General features: G+C 42.5%; 2 protein-coding genes across 2 annotated transcripts in view; both read left to right on the forward strand.

Moving 5' to 3' along the window:
• LOC308279971 (MSL complex subunit 3-like) overlaps positions 1–24,784 on the forward strand; it is a 241,102-nt gene that overhangs the window by 216,125 nt on the left and 193 nt on the right. The window lies entirely within an intron of this gene.
• LOC308280201 (FERM and PDZ domain-containing protein 4-like) overlaps positions 1–24,784 on the forward strand; it is a gene marked incomplete at both ends in the record, with an annotated part of 153,584 nt that overhangs the window by 107,839 nt on the left and 20,961 nt on the right. Inside the window, 6 exons of the mRNA XM_080720464.1 lie at positions 7,319–7,364; positions 9,669–9,773; positions 9,858–9,965; positions 13,458–13,589; positions 19,331–19,450; positions 20,185–20,321. Of these exons, the coding sequence (XP_080576590.1) occupies positions 7,319–7,364; positions 9,669–9,773; positions 9,858–9,965; positions 13,458–13,589; positions 19,331–19,450; positions 20,185–20,321 (648 nt within the window). The remainder of the gene's footprint in view (positions 1–7,318; positions 7,365–9,668; positions 9,774–9,857; positions 9,966–13,457; positions 13,590–19,330; positions 19,451–20,184; positions 20,322–24,784) is intronic.

Below are 24,784 nucleotides of genomic sequence, written 5' to 3' on the forward strand. Positions count from 1 at the left end.
TGCAATCTGACAAGGAACACTCAAAAGGGTTTAAAAGATAGGGACTAGGACACAGGTGAACTCGAATGACATAATTGGCTAAGCCTTAGCCAATTAGGCCTTTTTTTTGGCCAAGGAGTAATTTTTACTGATAACTAAAGGTTGGAATGGATTCAGCAGCCCAACAATACCCTAAGGCCGGCTTTACACTGCAGTCAAATCCAGCCCAAATCCGATTTGTTCTCAAATCTGATCTTGTGGCCCGACTTTTCACACTGCATTTGCAAGTGACACAGATCTGATCTGTGCATTCAGACAGCGTCAGCCCAACGCTGCCCTGTGGCGAAATGTATGCTTTGGTTACCGTGGTAACGACGTAGGCGTCATGACGTTACGTCACTACGTCGACGCTGGCTGATTACGTTCTGATTACGTTCAGGAAATGCGACATAATAGCGGGGCAGATAACAGAAATAATCGTTCACTTGCGGATACAAGCACCAAAATTGGCACACATACTCCTTAGGGATTGCTCTTTTCATAAAACCATCTGGCCAAATAAAATTTCAAGATGGCGGCCATTTTTCAAGATGGCCACCATTGAATATACAGTAATCTTGCATTCCGCAATAAAATACCATAGACCCGTCCTATTTGAATGATCTTGGTGTCAAATCATACATTGTTCACTATGTAGAATCCAAATTTGGACCCATGGACTTACTCACTGGCTTCCTTGTACCATTATATCAGTCCCGGAATCCTAATATTCCGCTAAATTAGAGGTTTGTGTTATGTCTGACTCGGGTAAAATGGGTGGTAGTGTATAGTATTGTTAGAGGTTTATAGTGTGTGTGTGGGTGTGTGTGTGTGTGTGTGTGTGTGTGTGTGTGTGGGGGGGGGGGGTAATGTAGTAATGTAGTAACTCAACAGAGCGGATTTCAATGCACAGCGGCTGACGCGGCTAAAATGCATGGTAGATATAATAGCGCCGTGGGATCACTCTTTGTCTAGTCTCTATTCTTCGACCTTTTCGACTTGGGTAACCTGCCAGGAGTACAAGACTCCTGCCGACATAGCTCTGGGGGTCATGGAGACACGCAAACTGCCTCACCACGATAAGGTGATGATCCCGTCGAGGCAGGAGGTAGTTTTTATTTTTGTCTTTTCTTTTTTTTTCTTTTTTTCTTTTAGTTTTTTTCTATCTAGGGCCTAGGCAGTATAGTACAAGTAGTACTAGTATAGTAGGCCTAGACTACAACACTTCTAAACCTCGCACCTGCAGCTGCACAGTGCCGTGCAGGTCAGACCAAAGCGGTAGCATTTGCATCGACTGCAGCATTCCAACTTGCATCCACACTTGGTCAGCTGCTGGCAACTCTCTGCAATGGGTGGGAGCTCAGTCCAATCAATCTGCCACAGATCTCCTTTCTTGGTCCAGCCCCAGTTGTCAGGAGTCTGCATTTCTGGTTGACATACTGTTGACTGACTCCAGATGCAGGCCGCTTGATAAGGAAGCACGCTTCACATGTTGCTTCAGTGCTGCTTGCGTTGGAGGAATGGCTTCGTATGGCCTCTGCTTCCGAGCAAACAAGTCCAACCTCGCATCATTGACACCTTCAGCTGTGCTGGATCGGTCGTACATCATGACCACAAACTTCTCCAAGGTTTTCAGGTCTTCATCATCCACTACAGGTGGGTAATGGCTGAGTTTGCTGAAGACACCGGAAGCCTCATCACAAACATTCCAGCTTTGCCACGCAGACTTCTTCCCCTTTCCGCGGAATGCTGAAACAACATCGCAGCCAGTGAAGGCATGGAAGAAGAGCATCCCTTTGCTCTTTTCTGCAAGAGTGCAACACAGGTCATGAACAGGAATCCACTTTAAGTTCTGTCTTTGGCCAAAGGCAACCCACAACTGCTGCAGACCGAGCTCCTGAAGTGCCTGCAGAACACGGACTGCGATGACAACAACATCTGTGTCGTTGGCTTTGACCATGATGACCTTGCTGCCTGCTTCTGTGGCATGCCTGGCATGCACAAAGATCCGTTTGTCCGCTTCTTCGTGACTGCATGGTGCCACCCCAGCCAGATTGATAGTGCTGTTGCTGAGAGCATCTTCTTCCTTGGTCACAATGACCACATTTGGTGAGGCCACACATGCTATCTTATCAGCCAGAAAGTTGAATAGCTCAGCAGCTTTGTTGTCATTTTCTCTCATAAAGTTTTGCCATTTTGAAGGAATTTTGCCCAAGCCTGTCACCCTGCGTCTCACCCCACGTCCACCCTTCGATCTAGTTTCAGCTTTCAGACTAGATGGCCGGTAAACATCAAACACAATGTCTGTTCTCTTGTACTTGGTAGAGTATGCTTTTATTGTAGGAAGGACATCAAGCATTGCATACTCTTCAAACGTCAAAGCCAACGACACAGATGTTGTTGTCATCGCAGTCAGTGTTCTGCAGGCACTTCAGGAGCTCGGTCTGCAGCAGTTGTGGGTTGCCTTTGGCCAAAGACAGAACTTAAAGTGGATTCCTGTTCATGGCCTGTGTTGCACTCTTGCAGAAAAGAGCAAAGGGATGCTCTTCTTCCATGCCTTCACTGGCTGCGATGTTGTTTCAGCATTCCGCGGAAAGGGGAAGAAGTCTGCGTGGCAAACCTGGAATGTTTGTGATGAGGCTTCCGGTGTCTTCAGCAAACTCAGCCATTACCCACCTGTATGATGAAGACCTGAAAACCTTGGAGAAGTTTGTGGTCATGATGTACGACCGATCCAGCACAGCTGAAGGTGCATGATGCGAGGTTGGACTTGTTTGCTCGGAAGCAGAGGCCATACGAAGCCATTCCTCCAACGCAAGCAGCACTGAAGCAACATGTGAAGCGCGCTTCCTATCAAGCGGCCTGCATCTGGAGTCAGTCAACAGTATGTCAACCAGAAATGCAGACTCCTGACAACTGGGGCTGGACCAAGAAAGGAGATCTGTGGCAGATTGATTGGACTGAGCTCCCACCCATTGCAGAGAGTTGCCAGCAGCTGACCAAGTGTGGATGCAAGTTGGAATGCTGCAGTCGATCAAATGCTACCGCTTTGGTCTGACCTGCACAGCACTGTGCAGCTGCAGGTGCGAGGTTTAGAAGCGTTGTAGTCTAGGCCTACTATACTATTGTACTATACTGCCTAGGCCCTATAGAAAAAGGTCGAAGAATAGAGACTAAACAAAGAGTGATCCCAGTGGCGTCAGTTCAGAAAAAGCTAAGGTATGGCAACATGACTGGTGTCTTGCACGCGCGCACATTCATTTATACATTCTATTTTTTCCCCGTTTCTATGGTTTCTTGTGCTGGATATGGTAGCCTGGAATGGTTGTTCAAGTGCAGCTAAACTTACCAAACCTGTCATGACTCATAGTAAATGTGACACAATTAACAATAACCTGCGGAACCTGGGAATGTACCATTTTGTCAAGATGGGGAAAATATAATTATAATACCATGTTGTTAAATTTTGCATTTGTAGTTATTTTACTGTAATTTAACAACATAATAACCAGCGCAGATAGACAAAGAGACATTCATGGATTTATTATTTAAAAGTAACTTTTATTCCCCCCCCCCCCCTCCCGGGACTCAGGGTATGGCAGCTGCATACCCCTGCCATACTCAATTGATGCCCCTGAGTGATCCCACGGCGCTATTATATCTACCATGCATTTTAGCCGCGTCAGCCGCTGTGCATTGAAATCCGCTCTGTTGAGTTACTACATTAGCCCCCCCCCCCCCCCCCCACACACACACACACACACACACACACACACACTCACACTATAAACCTCTAACAATACTAAGATATACACTACGACCTATTTTACCCGAGTCAGACATAACACAAACCTCTAATTTAGCAGAATATTAAGATTCCGGGACTGATATATGGTACAAGGAAGCCATTGAGTAAGTCCATGGGTCCAAATTTGGATTCTACATAGTGATAAATGTATGATTTGACACCAAAATCATTCAAATAGGACAAGTCTATGGGATTTTATTGCGGAATGCAAGATTACTGTATATTCAATGGCGGCCATCATGAAAATTGGCCGCCATCTTGATTTTTTTTTTTGGCCAGATGGTTTTCTGAAAAGAGCAATGCCTAAGGAGTATGTGTGCCAATTTTGGTGCTTGTATCCGCAAGTGAACGATTCACCTGTAATATGCACTTTATCTGCCTAGCTATAATAGACCTTTGTAAACACACGTTAATATTGTTTTTCTCTCTTCTTTTCTTTACGCTTGTGTTTCACTCTTCTCTCTCGTTTTCACTGTTTAGCTCACGTGTTTTCTCTCTTCTCTTTTGTTTTTCTCATGTGCTCAGTGCGCTGTAATCAAATAGTAAATACTCGCGCTCTGTAATGATGTAATTTACAGCCGCGCTCGGGGACGCTTGGCCACTTTGAAGTGGCTTGTATGTGACCTGCATATAACTCAATGGGGTGGAAGTGGTTGCTGCTTTCAGACTGTGTCAGATGTCCTCAGATCCGATATGGATCGGATTTGAAACTACCTCTGGATGTGGTTTTTCAAAATCGGATTTCATGTGACCTGAATGTGACATGTTTGGATTTAGACTATTTTAAAAAAATCGGATTCCACTTTTGAAGTGACTCAGATCTGATTCAGGCTAGATTTCAGTGGCAGTGTAAAGCCGGCCTAATTACACACCTCATATGTTCATATTGGCCATTTTTTATTTTTCTCCCTTTAATCCCAGACCCTGGGTATCCCGATACCCCCAACTTTGATTGGCTCCTACAAAGTTTGTCAAGGGAGTTGGGTTTGACAAAGTTCAGAGGTGATAGTAGACAACTTTATGAACACATTTGTGAAGAAAGCTAGTGATTTAGATTTAGTTCCCAGATTGGTATAGCAATAGGCTAACTTTCCCTTACTAAGGGCCCCGAACTGAGCTCATGCTTCCCTGCATGAGGGGTGAGCGGGCCGCTTCTTAACACAGGAGTTTCCCTGGTTGGACGTAGCGGGTGGAAGGAACACGTTATTCCAATCAGTTCCTTTCCCCTCCATCAGGTGCCCTGGTTGGCCAGGGGGAGGCAGTATAGAGACCAGGATTACTGCATGTTTTTGTGAGGGTACCTACTCTAGGAGACATGGGGAGAACATGCAAACTCCACACAGAAAGGCCCTTTCGCCAAGCCCACCTAGCAGCATTGGGCACTGATGAACACGCCCCCAGCACCCACAGCATCTCCCGGAGGGAATCGAACCCAGGACCTTCTAGCTGTGATCCGAGAGTGCAACCGACTGTGCCACCATGTCGCCCCAGTTCTGGGTTGATTTTCACAGCACATTTCGATTTAGTTTTAGTCATAGTCTTTTTAATGAAATTTCATTTTATTCATATTTTTGTCGCCTGAAATGTTTTTCTTTTAGCCTATGTTTAATTGACCAAAGGCTGCCAGCTATTTTGAAATATTTTTGCTATTAATTGCCAGCATTTTTGGTTATTTTACCATGTTTTCCAACGGTGAGCTTGTAGATCAGCTATTTTCAAATAGCCTTAGGTATAAAATAGGGCTAAAGTGGTTGATGTATGTTTTATATTAATATAATTTATATCTGCAAAGTAACTAGGAACTAAAGTCTTCAAATAATTGTAGCGGTACAATATTTGGATCTGAGATTTAGTGGAGTAGAGGTTAAAGTATTGGAAATTGGAAATACTCAAGTAAAGTGCAAATAGCAAAAAATGTTACTTAAGTTAAGAACAGTACTTAAGTAAATGTACTTAGTTACTTTACACCGTCTGCCAGAGAGTGATTGGGTAGAACTGTAAAAGTCCATATGCCATAAAAAGCAGTTCTCCTCCTGCCAAAAAAGTGATTGTGCAGCTCCTACCTGCTAACTGACAGCAGCCGTTTCTGCCTCAAAATGATGCGCTTTCATTCTTGAGGGCTATATTTTGAATATTATAGCCCCATCGTTCCAATACACATACTTCTAAAAGGCCATATGAGCCATAAACAGCGAGCTGTGGCTTTAACCCGTTTACAACGGGTACACATTATAGTGTATTATTATTTTATGCTTTAACTATTGAAAAATAGCAGATATACAAGCTCACAGCGCGGCACCGAGTGCCGCGCTGCGAGCTTGTAGATCTGCTATTTTTTGAAAAATCACGAAAATTTGAATTTCGACCTGATTCTATAAGTGTCTTTTGAATCCTTCTAAGGTTTTTGGAAAAACCCTATGTTTCTATGTCAGCAATCTGGCCAGCCATCGTCAAAGAAAAGGTCCTTTTCACATAACTGGAGCTCAGTCTGTTCTCGAGAGACTACTATGTCAGTGGTTCTCAAACTTTTTCATGTGAAGGACCCCCAAAATGATATTAATTTGTGTGTGTGTGTGTGTGTTTGATTGTTTGCGTCTGTTTGTTTGCTTGTTTGTATGGTTGTTAGCTGCCCCCAGGCATGTCATTTCACTCTGTCCGAAACTAATCAAGTTGCTGTTGTCTTGTTTTCACCGCTGTGATTGGATTGCCTTTTCTTTTCTTTTTTTTTCTTTTTTTTGCCCCGTTTTGATGGGGCTCTAAGGATGGTAATGTCTCTCAAGCACATTGGTCTTAAACCAGATATCTCTCTTTTTTCTGGAGCATGGCAGACATGAAAACATTTCTTCACGGCCCATGCATCCGTGAGCCATCCGACCGCTTAACCCTGCAGCCTTTTCAACACCTTTTAGACTCAAACACAGTGGCAGAAAAAAGTATACTCCAATCGACTGTGCTCACATGAATAGTTTCTGTTCCTGAGCTGCTGTTTGAATGATTATGTCTACTTATGTTTTTGTTTGTCCCACAGGCTGATGTATCTGGTCAGATAGTGGTGATGTTAGTTCTTATTAGTAAATGCATATATATATATATATATATATGTGTAACGGAGGTGATCCGAACCTCCCCACCCGGCTTTGAACCCGGGTCTCCCGCGTGAAAGTCCAATATCTTAACCATCACTCCAAAGGGACATCCCTATGGAACGAGAGCAGATACTAGACTTTTGAGGCTTCAGGCTGGGGCTGCGACTGTCTCCGCCATATATATATATATATATATATATATATATATATATATATATATATATATATATATATATATATATATATATATATATATATATATATATATATATATATATAAAAGCACCTCAAAATATAGTACCATACTTGAGTACATGGTTCTAAGTTACTTTACACCACTGCTCAATCATAATGTTCTGTTGACGGTCGACGCTGCACATAATAAATCGTTGTCTTCTCCCTCCAGGAGCTGCAAAGAGTCCATTGTGTTGACTGTAGTCCAGCCCTACCCCGTGAGTACAACTTCAACTTGTATTAACCCATTTAGGCCTAGATAGTTATGCTTTAACTCTTGAAAAATAGCAGATATACAAGCTCACAGCGAGCTTGTAGATCTACTATTTTAAATCGTGTGTGTTTTTTTTTTTATATATATATCTTTTCAAAAGCGAACATTTGTAACTCAAATGTTTGCTTCTGGGGGGTCCTGGAACAACATATTTTGAGATGGGGGTCCGCGGCCAAATACATTTAATTGTTTATTTATTCATTCAATGTTATTGTCATCAAGTTTACAGATGTATAACAATAACAGCAGTGGTGGAAAAGGGTACCCAAATGTTTTACTTGCTAAGTAAAAGTGTACAAGTAAAAAGCCCGGAATTCAAAATGTACTTGAGTAAAAGTACAAAAGTATTGGTGTCAAAATATACTTTCACATGTTTGAAAATATATAAAAATCCTTTGGAAATAGCAGATCTACAAGCTCATAACGCGTCGCAAAGGAGCTTGTGCGTCGCCTATGTTCTAATAGCCATGGCTGAAGTGGTTAATGTATGCTTTTCAAAGTAACTAGTAACTAAAGTTTAACAAATAATTGTAGTGGGGTAAAAGTACAATATTTGCCTCTGAGATGTAGTGGAGTAGAAGTCAAAGTATTGAAATTTAGACATTTTACTCCAGCAGAGTAAAAGTACCTGAAAATCATTTCCAACGTTTTGCTGTTACAAAAACAGATAATCTTTTCAAAAGGAAAATGTCAAGTATACATATGGTGTGTAATGTCTAATTCATAGCCTGTGTTGTGCGGCGGGCGGTCTTGCTGGGCCGAGAATAGCCAGTCTACAAGCACAGATCGCATCCGGTCATGAATCAGGCTTAAGGCAGAGTACCTCCGTCTCTTGTGCAAAAGTGAGAGACATTACTTAGCAGCAGGTATGAAATATGTATGAAATGTGTGGGAATGGAGTATATCGTCATCGTCGGGTGGAAGCCTCGTATCTCCAAGTTTCAAATTTGTACGTTCTTTTGCAAAGTAAAGCCCTGCTTCATCACACAAGGTCGTCACACAAAAGTAGTGAAAACAGCAGATCTACAAGCACACAACGCCTCGCACCGCGAGGCGTTGTGTGCTTGTAGATCGGCTGTTTTCACTAGTTTAATCATTTTTAAAATGATAAATGCAAAACGAACGGTTTTGGACATACAAGGTTTTCATCCGACAACGACGATATACGGTATGCACAGTCATATGGAGGCGGATGGGCTACTGCAGCAGAAGACCACACCGACTGTGTGCCACTCCTGTCAGCTAAGAATGGGAAACTGAGGCTATGCAATTTGCACAGACTCACCAAAAATGGGCAATAGCAGATTTGAAAAAACAAGAAAACTTTGCCTGGTCTGATGAGTCCCAATTTCCGAGATACCCGGATGGTAGGGTCACAATTTTACATCTGCATCATGAAAGAAAGGTTGTATTCTGCCTGTGGTTCAGGCTGGTTGGTGGTGGTTTAATGGTGTGGCCCAAAGGGCCCTTGTAGCAATAGGCTATATGCACACACAGCAGCCATATTGTAGAGATGTTGGGTCTCGTCTTCTCACTTCCTTCAAAGGTGTTACTATAAGGCTCTGTTCCATTACATGTATTACAGTGGTTCTCGAACCTTTTATTTCAAGGACCTCCATAACTCAGAGTATACAAAATGTAACCAAATGGACATGTATGGGTCCATTTGGTTCCATCAGTACACTCCTAGAGGTGACCCAGCTGAAGTTAGCCACACCCACAGCTGTTTCTGGATCATGGTAAAAGGGGAGGGGATGATTTTATAAAAGTGGTTTATTTCAATCGGGCCTTTTGACTCCGAGGCTTTCAGCTTTCAGGAAGAAACCAAATATACACAGGGAAGACATAATTGCATATTATAACCACACCTGCGGGTCTATTAGAGTAATGTTGACTCCATATACACATACAAAACAGACAAAGTACAAAACTATGGCACCGCCTCTTTAAATGTGCATTATAAATAAAGTTTGACTTGATTTGAAACTATGCCACAAAGTATAAAGTGTCTGTGACTGTGAGTATATATTCAACTATGTTTGCATAGTCTGTTTATATCATACATTTTTCGGGGGCCAGTTTGGTTTCACTCAGCAACAGATAAGCTGATATAAGTTATTGTACAGTGCTATGAGACAAGCCGCACCGATCTGTTCCTTCAGGGAGGTTTAAAATGAGCACATTCCGTGTCTCTATCTTTATTTTCTGCTCTTGTATCTTATGTCCTGTCTTCCTCTCTTGCCTGTAGTCGCCTAAATCAGCGTTTATCAGTGCTGCCAAGAAAGCCAAGCTCAAGTCCAACCCTGTCAAAGTGCGCTTCGCCGAGGAGGTTATCATCAATGGCCAGGTTCCAGTAAGTTCGCTCACATCTAATCTCGTTTCCAAGCGTATTTGGAAATAAAATGTTCTTATTCTTCTTCCTCTGTGCTCATTGCAGAACTCGGTGAAGGACAACTGTCTCCTGTTCATGCCGAATGTCCTCAAGGTTTACCTGGAGAATGGACAGACCAAGTCTTTCCGCTTCGACTGCAGCACCTCCATCAAGGTCAGCGTGTGTTTGTGTACGTGCGCAGGGGTGTCGGGGAGGGGGGGGGGTTTAACCTATTTAGACTGGGAATGCATTCTTTTTTGCTTTAACTATTGAAAAATAGCAGATATACAAGCTCACAGCGCGGCACCGAGTGCCGAGCTTGTAGATCTTCTATTTTTTTGTGCTCAAACCTTTTCATGAGAAGGACCCCCACAATTATATGTGTTCCCCATCTCAAAATATCTAAGTCCAGGGACCCCCCAGAAGCAACATTTGAGTTACAAATATTCGCTTAAAAAATACATTCAAAGATTTGCACACATTTTCACGACTTTTAAAAAATAGCAGATCTACAAGCTCGCAGCGTGGCACCGCGCTGTGAGCTTGTATATCTGCTATTTTTCAATATAATTAAGGCCCCCCCCCCCCCCCTTGTGACGCCCCTGTATGTGCGCGCGAGTGTGTAATTCTTTTAACCTCTACACTCTATTAGACAGAATTTACAGCCTCTCTTAAATTACAAATGTATTCTATTAGCCGGGGAGCCACAGGCCCAAAAGCTCAAAGAATAGGGTTTTACCTGTGACGTCATGACATACTTTTTGTTTTTGTTTTTTCTATTCATTTGGTCATTAAGGTACACAGAATGAGAGGCCTGCTCTGCCGGAAACTCTGCGAAAAAAAGTTATGGCCATTTGTATATTCACTCCATCGACTTCAATATACAGGAAAGAAACACACCAAAAAAATATGCTTTAAGTAGCATGTGAGGGGTCAAACTAGGGGTTCTTGATGATTCTGAATCCATTGCAAGCATTTGTTTTGCATGAAAAACATTCCTTGGGCTAGAAAACGGACCAAAAATAACGGTGAAAAGTGATGTCTCATCACTTTTCACAGGTTTGAGAGGCTGAAATCTAGCCCAAGGAATGTTTTTCATGCAAAACAAATGCTTGCAATGGATTCAGAATCATGAAGAACCCCTAGTTTGACCCCTCACATGCTACTTTTTTTGGTGTGTTTTTTTCCAGTATAGTGAAGTCAATGGGAAACCTTTTTTCGCAGTGTTTCCGGCAGAGCAGGCCTCTCATTCTGTGTACCTTATTGACCAAATTAATAGAAAAAACTAAAATTTGGAGTATGTCATGACATCACAGGTCTTCTCTCATTTTGGCACAGTGGCTCCCCGGCTATATTGTTGCTGTCGGGCAGAAACCTCTTATCTTACCATGTTTGGACTTTTTGTGTTCTTTCGTAAATTAGCGCCCTGCTTCAGTGGTTTTCAATCTTTATCACATCAAGGGCCATCATTTAGTCAGCATTTGAGCCACAGACCACCATTTATCAAATATATATATATATTTATATCAAGCTCGAAAGTTGTCGCTTCGTGCCACATTCCGAGCTTGCAGATAATCTGTATAATAAGTCAAGGGTGTATCTAAAGTGCATATTAATAAAAGACGTGTACAGTACGTGTGCAAAAAGACCATTAAAACACAGTCTGTGAAGTGGCAACAGGCTTAGCTCTTATTGAGCCGTCTAATCCGCTGATAAATAAATACAAACTATTCAGAAGTCTGGTGGCACTACTCCCGATTATTCACAAGCTCTCGTTAATCGGCTCAGCGTTCATGAAAACCCACAGACCTCTTTCCCTTTCTTTCCAAAAAATAGCAAAAACGGCAAGCTCACAACGCGTCGCGATGCAAGGCCGTAGATGTGCTATATTCCCCCTACCTCTGTGCGGCACTCGCGTAACGACAAACGTAGCCGTTAATTTGTGTAAAAACATAATGAGTTGAAACTTGGACATACTTTTTTGTTCATGCTCAACAACAGTGTTGAATATTATCTTCTGTGTGTGTGTGTGTGTGTGTGTGTGTGTGTGTGTGTGTGTGTGTGTGTGTGTGTGTGTGTGAGTGAGTGAGTGAGTGAGTGAGTGAGTGAGTGAGTGAGTGAGTGAGTGAGTGTGAGAGAGAGAGAGAGAGAGAGAGAGAGAGAGAGAGAGAGAGAGAGAGAGAGAGAGAGAGGAGTAAACACACTCCACGCTTTCTCTGACACTGCATTATTTGTCTACTCTCTGTAATGAGAGAGGCTCTAATATGGAGGAGATGAACAATGCCGGCTCGACGTAAACAAACGTACTAAACTTTGAAAGTCACAGTCGCTCTGACGGAGATTATTATTATTTTTTTCTGTATGTTTAATCAAAAGACTTGGTATTGGTAACGCATTCTTCTTATTCAGAGGAAAGTGGTTATTTGCTGCCTGACGGAGCACTCGCAGCGAGACATTTCAGCCCGATTTGGTCTTTCTGCCACGGTGGTGTTGTGCGCCAAAAATAGCCCGTAAGGGGGGTGTGGGGAGGGGGATATAAATTAAACTTTGTACATTAATCGTACTTCCATCCCCCACCTGGGAGACCTCAGACTTCTACTGCTGGCTGCTTCAGTGGAGCGCCGTCGGAGGTTGAAGGCTAATTTATAGTTTGTTAACGTGAGCGTGTCGCTGTACAAAAGCAACAGACGGATCACTTTCACTGAATCGAGTACACACAGGACCCCAATTCAAAGATTTCTTGGACGAAAAATCCTTTTAGCAGACGTTGTATTGTACTTGTACTGTACTTCCCTGCACCCGTCTCTGCAAACTGTCGATAAAGTCTGACAAAGTATTCAGTCAATCGATCAAAAAAAAAGGGGAAAAAAAAGCTTATAGATCGGCAATTCTCTGCAGATGCTCGCCCGAGAATAGGGACAAGTATAGGGGCGCTAGGGTTCAAGTGGTCTAGAGCAGGGGTTCCCAAACTTTTTTGGCTCGGGGCACCCCTATAAATATATATATATATTTTTTCAACCGAGGCACCCCTACATTATTATATTCCTAATTTTCACTCCCAGCACCTTATATTTATAGCATATTTTAGCCATTATGTTGCAAGGAAAGTGAGATAATAGCCATTTTGGTTTAGAACTGACTGAAAATAACTTTGTACTTCAAGTTTAAAATGACAGTAAATATATTTTTAAATGTCCAAATAAATTTCAAATATTATCAAATGATCTCGCGGCACCCCTGGACTGCCGACCCCAGGGTGCCCCGTCACCTACTTTGAAAACTCCTGGTCGAGAGTTCCGATGACGAGGTACAAAAATGAGGTTGAAAAATGTTTATATATGTTCAAACATAAAAAAAATAGTGGAAATAGCTGATCTACAAGCTCACAACGCGTCGCATTGCGACGCGTTGTGAGCTTGTAGATCGGCTATTTCCACTATCAATGTTCTTTTTAAAGTGTTAAATTGTCAACTATGTCCTTAATTTCTTTGTATATTAGGTTATGTGTCATATCTGCCATGTGCAACTTCAAAGCCTACAAGCCAAACAGAAATGTAATTGTCCACGACAAAAACACAATTAAATCGTTAATCACAATTATTTGAGTGACAATTAATCGTCATGTAAAATGTCATAATCGTGACAGCCCTATGCGTGCGCTTGCAGGACGTGAACCTGACCCTGCAGGAGAAGCTCTCCATCAAGTGCATGGAGTACTTCTCTCTGATGCTGGAGGAGCGACGGGACGGCTGCCCCAGCAGACTGCTGCTGCTGCATGAGCAGGAGATGCTCACTCAGGTAGGACCAGTGGCGGAAAGAGCACTCAGTAGGGCATTCACCAATCAGGGGTTGACACTAAGGTCTCAGGCTGCACTCAGACTGGAACGCACTAAGTTGTGTGAGAGTTGTGTGGGGGAGGCGGGGGGCAGAGACAGCACAATGCATTCCAGATGGAAGTCTAGTGGTTTGAAGTCTAGTGCGTGTTGTGTGCTTGTTGGATGGTGCTCTGTGCAACCACAGGACTCTCACTAGACTTCAAACCACTAGACTTCCATCCGAAATGCATTGTGCTGTCTCTGCCCCCCGCCTCCCCCACACAACTCTCACTCAACTGTGCCTGACTGTCTGTGGGAAGCCTCAGAAGCACTTGCCCGTCGGGCAAGTACAGGTCATGTTCTACTTGCCCGAAGGTCATGCCCACTTGCCCAAAAAGTACATTGTCCATTATAAAATGATGATGTCATACCCCAATGCCTCCAAAACCAAATACCTAAATAGCCATGATTGAATATGTCTATGGTTTCACACTTGTTACATTCCACAGACCAGAAGACAGAGCACGCTGGCCACGTTCAGGTGTTTAGACAGATATCTGGTGTGTTTATAGACGGTTGCGTTCCCTCTCAAATGAGCACTTGCCCGGTCGGGCAACCTGAAAGCAAACTTCACCTGCCCTAAAGTTTTATTTACCTGCCGGGAGCAGGTGGGCAAGCCTTAGTGTCAATGCCTGCCAACTATTCGAATATTCCAATATCAAAGTCACCATTCGATGTTGTTCACTGAAGTCGAATATTCACTTTTTTTTTTATTGTTTTCTCTTTAATAAAAATATAGTTTATAAAGCTAGATACTGTAGGAAGTCATAAGAATGAGTTGTCAATGCCCCTGGTGGATGAAGTTGTTAATGCTCTATACCAGGGGTTCTCAAACCTTTTTAGGCTGTGACCCCCAAAATAAACATATTTGAACTGAGGACCCCCACCCTGACAAGCACTTGGAATTGTAGGTATTAAATTGAATGTGACTCGGTTCCGCAGATACATATTGTGAAAATAGCAGATCTACATGCTCACAACGGTGTGAGCATGTAGATCGGCTATTTTCACAATGTTCGCCTCTTGCTTACTTAATATTTGACAGTTTGGCCAGTCCTGTCGAATATTCGACTATTCGAATACTTTGAGGTCGAATAATTCGAATACTAAAAATAACTATTTGTGAATGCCCTAGTACTCAGATGTTTTACTTGTAGCTGTGATGACACTGATGGGACGGTAAGCGATATTATCGTTTATCGTGATAAAAAAAACACTCACGATAATCGCATCGTGCAGATTTAATTTATCGTGATATCGTCTTCCGTCATGCACTGGGATCAATTCACCTTTGATTTGCCGAGCTGCATATCCGGTATCTCTTAAAACCCTCATATAATTGGTAAAAGGTACTTATAATATACGTACTTGATACAGTCTTTTTTTTCACTCCCTTTCAAATGTCTTGGCCAAAAAATAGCCGATCTACAAGCTCACAACGCGTCGCAATTCTTTGGCAAATGTTCCGCCCCAGGATAATGGATTTTGATTATCGCGATAATATCGTACATCGCAATTTCTTTTGTCACAATAATCGTGATATGACATTTTCATATCGTCCCATCCCTAGATCTTTAAAAAAAAGATAAATCAGCCTATCTCTTTGGCTAATATTGTTGATGACGTCACGGCTCGCCTGGCCCTCTACTGTACTTCACTGTATGTACTGTACTGTCGGTCGGCTGGTCCGTCTCCCCTTGCCCACGCTATGATCATCACTTTTCACCGTTTTGTGATGCTGAAATTTGTATTATTTTCCTGTATAGTGAAGTCGATGGGACAGTGAATATACAAATGGTCATAACTTTTTTTCGCAATTTTTCCGGCAGAGCAGGCCTCTCATTCTGTATACCTTATTGACCAAATTAATAGAAAAAAACAAAAATGAAAAGTATGTTATGACATCACAGGTCCTCTACAATTTCCTGGTCAGTGCGAGCCGAGTCAGCCGGGAGGCGCTGCGCTCTCTCTGCTCTCTGACTGTTTCAGAGCGTTCGCACACATTCCTGATCAGTATTCTCGTTGCAGTTGGCCTTTGGTGTCATTTATCAGACCTGGCACAGGGACAGGGGCGACAGTTCACACACACACACACACTCACACACACACACACACACACACACACACACACACACACACACACACACACACGCGCGCGCACGCACATGCACACGCACACGCACACGCACACACACACACACACACTCTCTCTCTCACAGCACTACATCGTAATGAAGGTGTGAGCTCACAAGAGGCATATTTAATATTCACCACACACACACACACACACACACACACACACACACACACACACACACACACACACACACACACACTTGAGCTCCGAGGCTCTGTGTGTTGAGCAGACGATGGAAAGATAATGTGTGTCAAGGGGAGATGCTTTTCCCAGTGCCCTTGATGGTGAAGCATTTCATATTTCACATAAGCATTTTAGAGCAGGGGTCTTCAACAGGGGGTCCGGGACCCCTAGGGGGTCCTTAGAGTTGCAACAGGGGGGCCGCCAAATCCTTGTGTGATAGGATAATTCTTTTAAATAACAACTTGAACCCTCGCATCCCTATTCTGAGGAGAAAATAGCAGATCTACAAGCTCTCAACGCCTCGTGCGAGGCATTGAGAGCTTGTAGATCGCTATTTTCGGCAAATAGGTTTGGTGTAGAGGTAAAAAAAAAGAGCAGACCAAGTAGCCTACATACTAGTGATAATATTGACGATTTCAGTCGTTAAATGTCTGAAAATACAACACGTAGAGGGGGTCCCTGCTTCATCTCTCTCTCAGCTAAAGGCTCCTTGGCCTGAAAACGAACATTGAAGACCTCTGTTTAAGACCCTCTATACTTTATTTACAGGAGGCCCCCTCCTATTTCCCCTCTACACCAGTGGTTCTAAACTCAGGGGCCGGGGGCCCACTCGGATGGGGATTAAAAAGTGTTGAATCCTTAAAAAAAAAAAAAAAAAAAAAGAGAATAATGCCGCTCTTGCAGATGCAGTATTGTGATTTATTGCCATGGTTTTCAACCAGTGGTTCGGGGACCACCAGTGGTCCTTGAGGGGATTCCAGGTGGTCCCCAGCTAAATGATAGAGAGTTGGTAGCCGAATGGACCCTCATAGATCTTTAGCTCTTGAGAGCGTAACATGAAACCAAATGGACCCTTACAGGTCCATTTGGTTTCATTTTACGCTCTCAAGAATTACATTATTGTTAAACATCTGCACTACTCAATTCATAATAATAATTACCTCTATATTATCCCACGGGGGAAATTCAGTTTCAGCTTAACCCAGCTGAGTGCTGCCCATGAACGGAACGCGGGGGGGGGGGGGGGGAGCAGTGAGGGGTTAGGTGTCTTGCTCAGGGACACTTCGATACATAGCTGGAGCTGGAATCGTACCTGGGACCTCTGGGACCTCCGGAGTCATATAGGCATGGACACTAACCATTCAGCTTTGGCCGCCCCATAATGTAGAAAAATTGTTATTCTGATCAATGTTACTTACTTACTTACTGCCCTTTATGCCGGCTGGCATGTAGGGCAGCAACAAAGGACCTCCACTCCTGTTGGTTCTGGGCCAGCGTCTTTATAGAGCCCCAGGTGTGATGCAGGGTCTTCAGCTCTCCTTCCACTGTCCTACGACAGGTGTTCTTGGGTCGGCCTCTCTTATGTTTCCTGTCTGGTGTCCAGTGAAGGGCAGTTTGGGTGATGTTGTCCTGTTCTCTACGAATTACATGCCCAATCCATTTCCACCGTCTTCTCATGAGGATGGTAGCCATGTTTTCCTGTTTACACAGACTAAGAAGGTGTTGATTGGAGATGGTTTGGGGCCAGAATATTCGCTGTATTTTCCGTAGGCTTTTGGTGTGGAATGTTGACAGATTGTGAAGATCATTTTCTGTTGTTCGCCAACATTCAGATCCATATAGCAGGGTAGACAGGACGCAGCTCTGATCAACGTTGCCTTGTCTTAAAGGAAAATTCCAGAATAAAACATATTAATCCTTAATCAGCCTTTTATCACGTCTGTACATACCTGGTATGATGGATTTTTATCATAGTCCTTCCAGTTTTTACTTCTCCTGGACTCCTCAGATCTCTCTCCCACAGCCAAAACGGCGGTCATTTGTGGTCCTCCAAAAGCGCTAATTTTCACCGCTGCAAAGTTACTTTTTTCTTCATAAATCTGCTATTTATAGTTCCAAGACAGCCAGTAATCCACTGTTTTATCGCGGGTTGAGGGAAATGGCCGTTGTTGACATGATCCCAATAGTACTCACAGAAGAAGAATGAAGTCTCGCGTCTCGCGTGATTACCGCGTTTCCTTTAGCTTTTTCTTTAGCGCAAAAGAAAGCTTTCTCCTGGAGTTATTACAGCCAGTATGTACACAACAAGGCATCGTGGTATATATATAAAAAATAAGAAAGCAGAAGAATATAATCTAGTTAGTCTATTGATCGCTAGAATCTAGTAATATGACTGAGAAGGATTCATAACAAAGCATTTTAACGGACTTCCTGTAGTCATAAGGTAATTCTATTACCTTTATTTATTTTATTTTTTCCTCAATACATTTCTTCGATTTTATTTATTATTTATTTATGGAATTACTTATAAAATAACTTTGACGTGTATTATTATTTGTAAACAATGTAGGCTACAATATAATCACAAAATAATCGTATTTTCCTCAAGACATTCTGCAATGCCTCACCAAATAAACTTTAGGTAAAAATTACCTCATGACCACAGAAACGTGTCTTTCATGAGGTACTTTTTACCTAACGTTTATTTGGTGAGGCATTGCAGAATGTCTTGAGGAAAATACGATTATTTTGTGATTATATTGTAGCCTACATTGTTTACAAATAATAATACACGTCAAAGTTATTTTATAAGTAATTCCATAAATAAATAATAAATAAAATCGAAGAAATGTATTGAGGAAAAAATAAAATAAATAAAGGTAATAGAATTACCTTATGACTACAGGAAGTCCGTTAAAATGCTTTGTTATGAATCCTTCTCAGTCATATTACTAGATTCTAGCGATCAATAGACTAACTAGATTATATTCTTCTGCTTTCTTATTTTTTATATATATACCACGATGCCTTGTTGTGTACATACTGGCTGTAATAACTCCAGGAGAAAGCTTTCTTTTGCGCTAAAGAAAAAGCTAAAGGAAACGCGGTAATCACGCGAGACGCGAGACTTCATTCTTCTTCTGTGAGTACTATTGGGATCATGTCAACAACGGCCATTTCCCTCAACCCGCGATAAAACAGTGGATTACTGGCTCTCTTGGAACTATAAATAGCAGATTTATGAAGAAAAAAGTAACTTTGCAGCGGTGAAAATTAGCGCTTTTGGAGGACCACAAATGACCGCCGTTTTGGCTGTGGGAGAGAGATCTGAGGAGTCCAGGAGAAGTAAAAACTGGAAGGACTATGATAAAAATCCATCATACCAGGTATGTACAGACGTGATAAAAGGCTGATTAAGGATTAATATGTTTTATTCTGGAATTTTCCTTTAACAACAAAATCTTCTACATTGTGGGTCTGAGAAGCTTAATCTCATTGATCATACTGTATATCATGTGTTTGTCTTTATTGATCTCTCTCTCCCCCTCCCTCCCTCCCCTCAGGTGACCCAGAGAGCTGGCTCAGACAAGATGAAGTGTTTCTTTAGGATCGGCTTTGTGCCCAGGGACCCTGTGGAGCTGCTGAGGAGAGACGCTGTGGCGTTTGAATACCTCTACGTACAGGTAGATGGGGGGAGGGTGAAAGGACAATTTAAGGGACTCGAAGACTATAAAAGTTATACAACAAACTAACTGATCAAACACTGGCCACATTATCAAATAGCAAAACCTAAACCTTACCCTAACCCTAAACCTAAACCTAACCGGAGTACTGGGGATTCGAAACAGCGGGACATCGAAATATCGATATATTGACGATTTATAGTGTGATCTGGTGAACTTCAACTATAGGCCCAAACATGTCTGGCCAAGACAAATTGGTGAAATTGGGATACCGTCCTTTTTGACAATGTGTCCCATCCCAGCTTATATACTGTAGAACTTCTGGGCCCTGGGTACAAGGATTCACTCACATTTTGTGCTTTAACTATTGAAAAATAGCAGATAAAATACAAGCTCACAGCGCACTGCGAGCTTGTAGATCTGCTATTTTTGAATATTTGAAGTCCTTCTAAGGTTTTTTGAAAAATGATATGTATTTGGCCACGGACGCCCATCTCAAAACAATTAGTTCCAGGGACCCCCCAGAAGCAGTATATTCAAAGATTTGCACACATTTTCACGACTTTTCAAAAATAGCAGATCTACAAGCTCGCAGCGACCTTGTAGATCTGCTATTTTTCAATAGCTAAAGTATAACATACTGTACTTGGGCCCCTCCACCTTGGGCCCTAGTAACTCAGTCCCACTTTCCCCCCCACCCCTTGTGACACCCCTGCTCCCCCGGCTTGCTGTAGAGCTGTAACGACGTGGTGTTGGAGCGCTTCGGCCCGGAGCTGAAGTACGACGCGGCGCTCCGACTGGCCGCGCTGCAGATGTACATCCTCACCATGACGACCAGACAGACCCAGAAGGTCTCCCTCAAATACATCCAGTGAGTTTATCCTTGTTTGTTTGTTTGTTGACTGCTATAGGATATCGTCAGGGACGTGCTGGCCATTGGGAAAAGCAGGACGACTCCCGAACGGCCGGTTCATTCCCGGCCGGTCCAGGCCGGCCATTAGGATAAAAATAAAAATAAAATGTCGGCCTTCGTTCTATTTTGGAGGCTGGGCGGCCAACAAAGTAAATCGGCACTGTCGGGCAAAGACCTTGTATCTCCAAGTTTCAAATTTGTTAATTTTTTCGCAAAGCAAAGCCTCATCATACAAGGCCGTCGCACAAAAGTAGTGAAAAACAGCAGATCTACAAGTACACAACGCCTCGCGGTGCGAGGCGTTGTGTGCTTGTAGATCGTCTGTTTTCACTAGTTTAAATCATTTTTAAAATGGTTTTGGAAATACAAGGTTTCCACCCGACAATGACGAAATATAACTCATGTAATTGGCCCACTGGCTTGTCACTTGTCATGATCTGAAATGGCAGATCTTTGAGTAGCAGCAGCGCTATAGAGAGAGATCTCTCTCTATAGCGCGCAATGAGGGCCTCTCCAACTCTTTTTCCCGGGCTGAATCAGGGGCCCAGCATGTCCCTGGATATGGTTGCTGTCGGGCAGAAACCATCTGTTTGTTTTTATTTATATATATATATTTTCATATCAAGGTCCATGAATTTGAGCCACGCACCAGCATTTGATGAGATTCAAGCCTCTATCAGAGTCCAGGGTGAAGAGCTATTCACTTCACCGCGTTGTAGTTTCCTAGCTATCACCTGGGCTTTGTTATGTATTTTAGGTGATAGCTAGAAAACTACACCTCGGTGAAGTGAATAGCTCTTCACTCTGGACTCTGATAGAAGCTATAGCCTCTCAGACCCAAAACGTACAATATTTTGTCATCGGTGGATAAAGGCTTTGTCCACGTTTCCATGCTCTATTGATGTGCAGTGGTGGAAAAAGTACTCAAATGTTTAACTTAAGTAAAAGTATCAATACCATAATGTAGAAATAAAAGTCCAGAATTCAAAATGTGCTTGAGTAAAAGTACGAAAGTGTTGGCATCAAAATTGCTTAAAGTACCAAAAGTAAAAGTACAAAATGGTTGAAAATAGCCAAGGTATAAAATAGTTATAAGGTATAAGAGCAGCAACAACACTAGTATATCGTCGTTGTCAGGTGGAAATCTCGTATCTCCAAATTTGTACACGTGTTCTTTCGCAAATCATACAAGGCAGTCACACAAAAGTAGTGAAAACAGCAGATCTACAAGCACACAACGCCTCGCACCGCGAGGCGTTGTGTGCTTGTAGATCGTCTGTTTTCACTAGTTTAAATAATGTTTAAAATGATAAATGCACAACGAATGGTTTTGGACGTACAAGATTTTCACCCGACAACGACAATATCTGAACTGTCGCAGTCGCTGGAGTAGTGGGAACGCCACCGTCGCCCCCTGCAATGTTGTGGCCCTCGGCTTGGTACCCTAGACATAATTCGGCCCTTGGGGAAAACTAATTGGGGAACCCTGACGTAGAAGAAGGAGAGAAGACAAGGCAAACGATCAAAGTAACAATTCTTCTACATTCTCTAATTGTGTAGACTTCTTGTGAATTAAGTAGTGCAGATGATTAACTATAATTGAACTCTTGAGAGCATAAAATGAAACCAAAATGGACCCAGGGTCAGGGTCCATTTGGTTTCATTTTACACTCTCAAGGGTTACAGATCTATAAGGGTCCATTTGGTTACCAACTCTCCATCATTTAGCAGGGGAAAACCTGGAATCCCTTCAAGGACCACTGGTGGTCCCCGGACCGCTGGTTGAAAACCACTGCCATATTCTATCCGCTTTTCCTCGTAAATGAACGCCTTTCTTGATCATACTACAGCGTCACACTAAATCATCAAAAGTAGCAGATCTACAAGCTCGAAACACAGCACGCAAGCGACGTGTTTTGATCTTGTCGATCTGCTACTTTTGCTGCTTTCGAATCCTGAAAAGTAACAGTTTGCCTGCGTACTTCCAGTCAGCACTCCCTCCTATGGGAAGGCGCATGCGCCGACTCAGATCACAGAAACATCACTACGTTCGTTCCCGAAGGTCAATCCTATTGGCCGAAGGGCATGTCAATGAAGTTATAAGGCCCGCCCCGGCGGTGCCCTATACGCGTGACTTCTCTGTCGCCTCCTCTGAGTAGCTCTACCCGAATACGAACATAGGGCCGAGAGTCGGAGGGAGTGCTTCCTTCCAGAACTTAGCAAACAGGTGTTTCGTTCGAAACACTTGTGTTTTGGACATATGAGGTTTCCACCCGACAGGAACGACATGCACCACTAATACATCGTCTGCAAGGTCAAACCAACGCACATACAGCCGTGGGAAAGTCGACTCACAATAAATAGCCAGATAGACTGAACTTTTCCATAATCTTGCTGTGAAAGCAGGGGCGTCAATTGGGTATGGCAGAGGTATGCAGCTGCCATACCCTGGGTAGGAAATAAAAGTTACTTTTAAATATAAATCCATGAATGTCTATCTGTTCTGGTTATTATGTTGTTAAATTACAGTAAAATAACTACAAATGCAAAATTTTACAAAATGGTAACTTTAACAAGGTATTATAATTATATTCTCCACTCTTGTATTCTCCCCATCTTGACAAAATGGTATATTCCCAGGTTCCGCAGGTCAGCTGCACAGGTGCAATTCATTATTGTTAATTGTTTAGCTGCACTTGAACAACCATTCCAGGCTGCCATATCCAGCCCAAGAAACCTTAGAAACGAGGGGAAAAATAGAATGTACTTCTTAAAATAAATGTATCATGCCTTTTGCTAAGGTATGGCAACATGACTGGTGTCTTGCACACGCGCCTTCGCGCGCGTGCAAGACACCAGTCATGTTGCCATACCTTAGCTTTTTCTGAATTGACGCCACTTTGTGAAAGACACAGTCAAAGGTAGTCCCTCCAGGATAGACGTAATAAGATACAATGAGAAAACGTGATTGTCTTTTAAAATCGCATAACTATTTTAATATGCCTGCGGTAACTCTGGCAGCACTGTGTAAAACAAGACAATAAAAGAACACAGTTAAAATGCATGAATACATAAGTATTTTATCCTTTTGACCGATATAAATACCATGACTTTTTACAATCTTTCAGTGGCGTCAGTTCAGAAAAAGCTAAGGTATGGCAACATGACTGGTGTCTTGCACGCACGCCTTGGCGCGCGTGCAAGACACCAGTCATGTTGCCATACCTTAGCAACAGGCATGATACATTTATTTTAAGAAGTAGGTCTACATTTTATTTTTTTCCCCCATTTTGAACGGTTGTTCAAGTGCAGCTAATCTTGGCATGCTAGTAAATGAGCCACAATTAACAATAATGCATTGCACATGTGCAGCTGACCTGCGGAACCTGGGAATATACCATGTTGTCAATATGGGTAGAATAAAAGTGTGGAGAATATAATTATAATACCTTGTTAAAGTGACCATTTTGTAAAATTTTGCATTTGTAGTTATTTTACTATAATTTAACAACATAATAATAACCAGCACAGATAGAAAAAGAGACATTCATGGATTTATATTTAAAAGTAACTTTTATTTTCCCCCCTGTACCCAGGGTATGGCAGCTGCATACCCCTGCCATACCCAATTGACGCCCTTGCAATCTTTCTGTTTAGCGCTCAGGTGGAGCACTGGCAAAGTGCCTGCTCACCACTGCGGAGGTCGCCGGTTCAAATCCGCTGTGGTGCATCCGGCTTTGTTGAGGGTCTACCCGTGTTCGGGGGAGGGGTGTACTTAAGTTGATTGAAGATTTATTAGAAGTACTGTACTCAAGTAAAGATTTTTTTTTTTTTTGGTATTTGTACTTTACTTGAGTATTTTCAATTTCCAAGACTTTTACTTCTACTTCATTACATCTCAGAGGCAAATATTGTACTTTTACTCCACTACAATTATTTGACAACTTTAGATACTTTGTAGATTAGATTATTTCTACATCGCAGTATTGATACTTTTACTTAGTTGTCGGCATCCTTAATGAGATATTTCACTTAAAAAAAGTTAAAAATGTTATTGTGTACTCAGGCTTTTGTGATCACCCCAGACAGTTTTTAAGTTGCTCTGTTCAATATTTAGACATTTGATATTCATTTTATCAGACACTCCAAACGTTTTCAGGCTGAGGACCCCTTTGTTGAGAGAGAGATGAAGCAGGGACCCCCACAACCTTTTCATAGATTCCATATAGTTTCATCGTTTGACAGCAACGATCATCAGTGTGTTTTGGATTCATGTCAATTTGTGTTTTTCAGATATTTAACCACTTGAACCGTCAATACTTAAACATGACCTTTCACTCTGTACTTAGTCTGCTCTTTCTCCCCCTCTACACCAACGCTTTTTGCAGAAAATAGCCGATCTACAAGCTCACAACGCCTCG

This window comes from Nannobrachium achirus, assembly GCF_963921795.1.
Source record: "Nannobrachium achirus genome assembly, chromosome: 24".
NCBI classification, from domain to species: Eukaryota; Metazoa; Chordata; class Actinopteri; order Myctophiformes; family Myctophidae; genus Nannobrachium; species Nannobrachium achirus.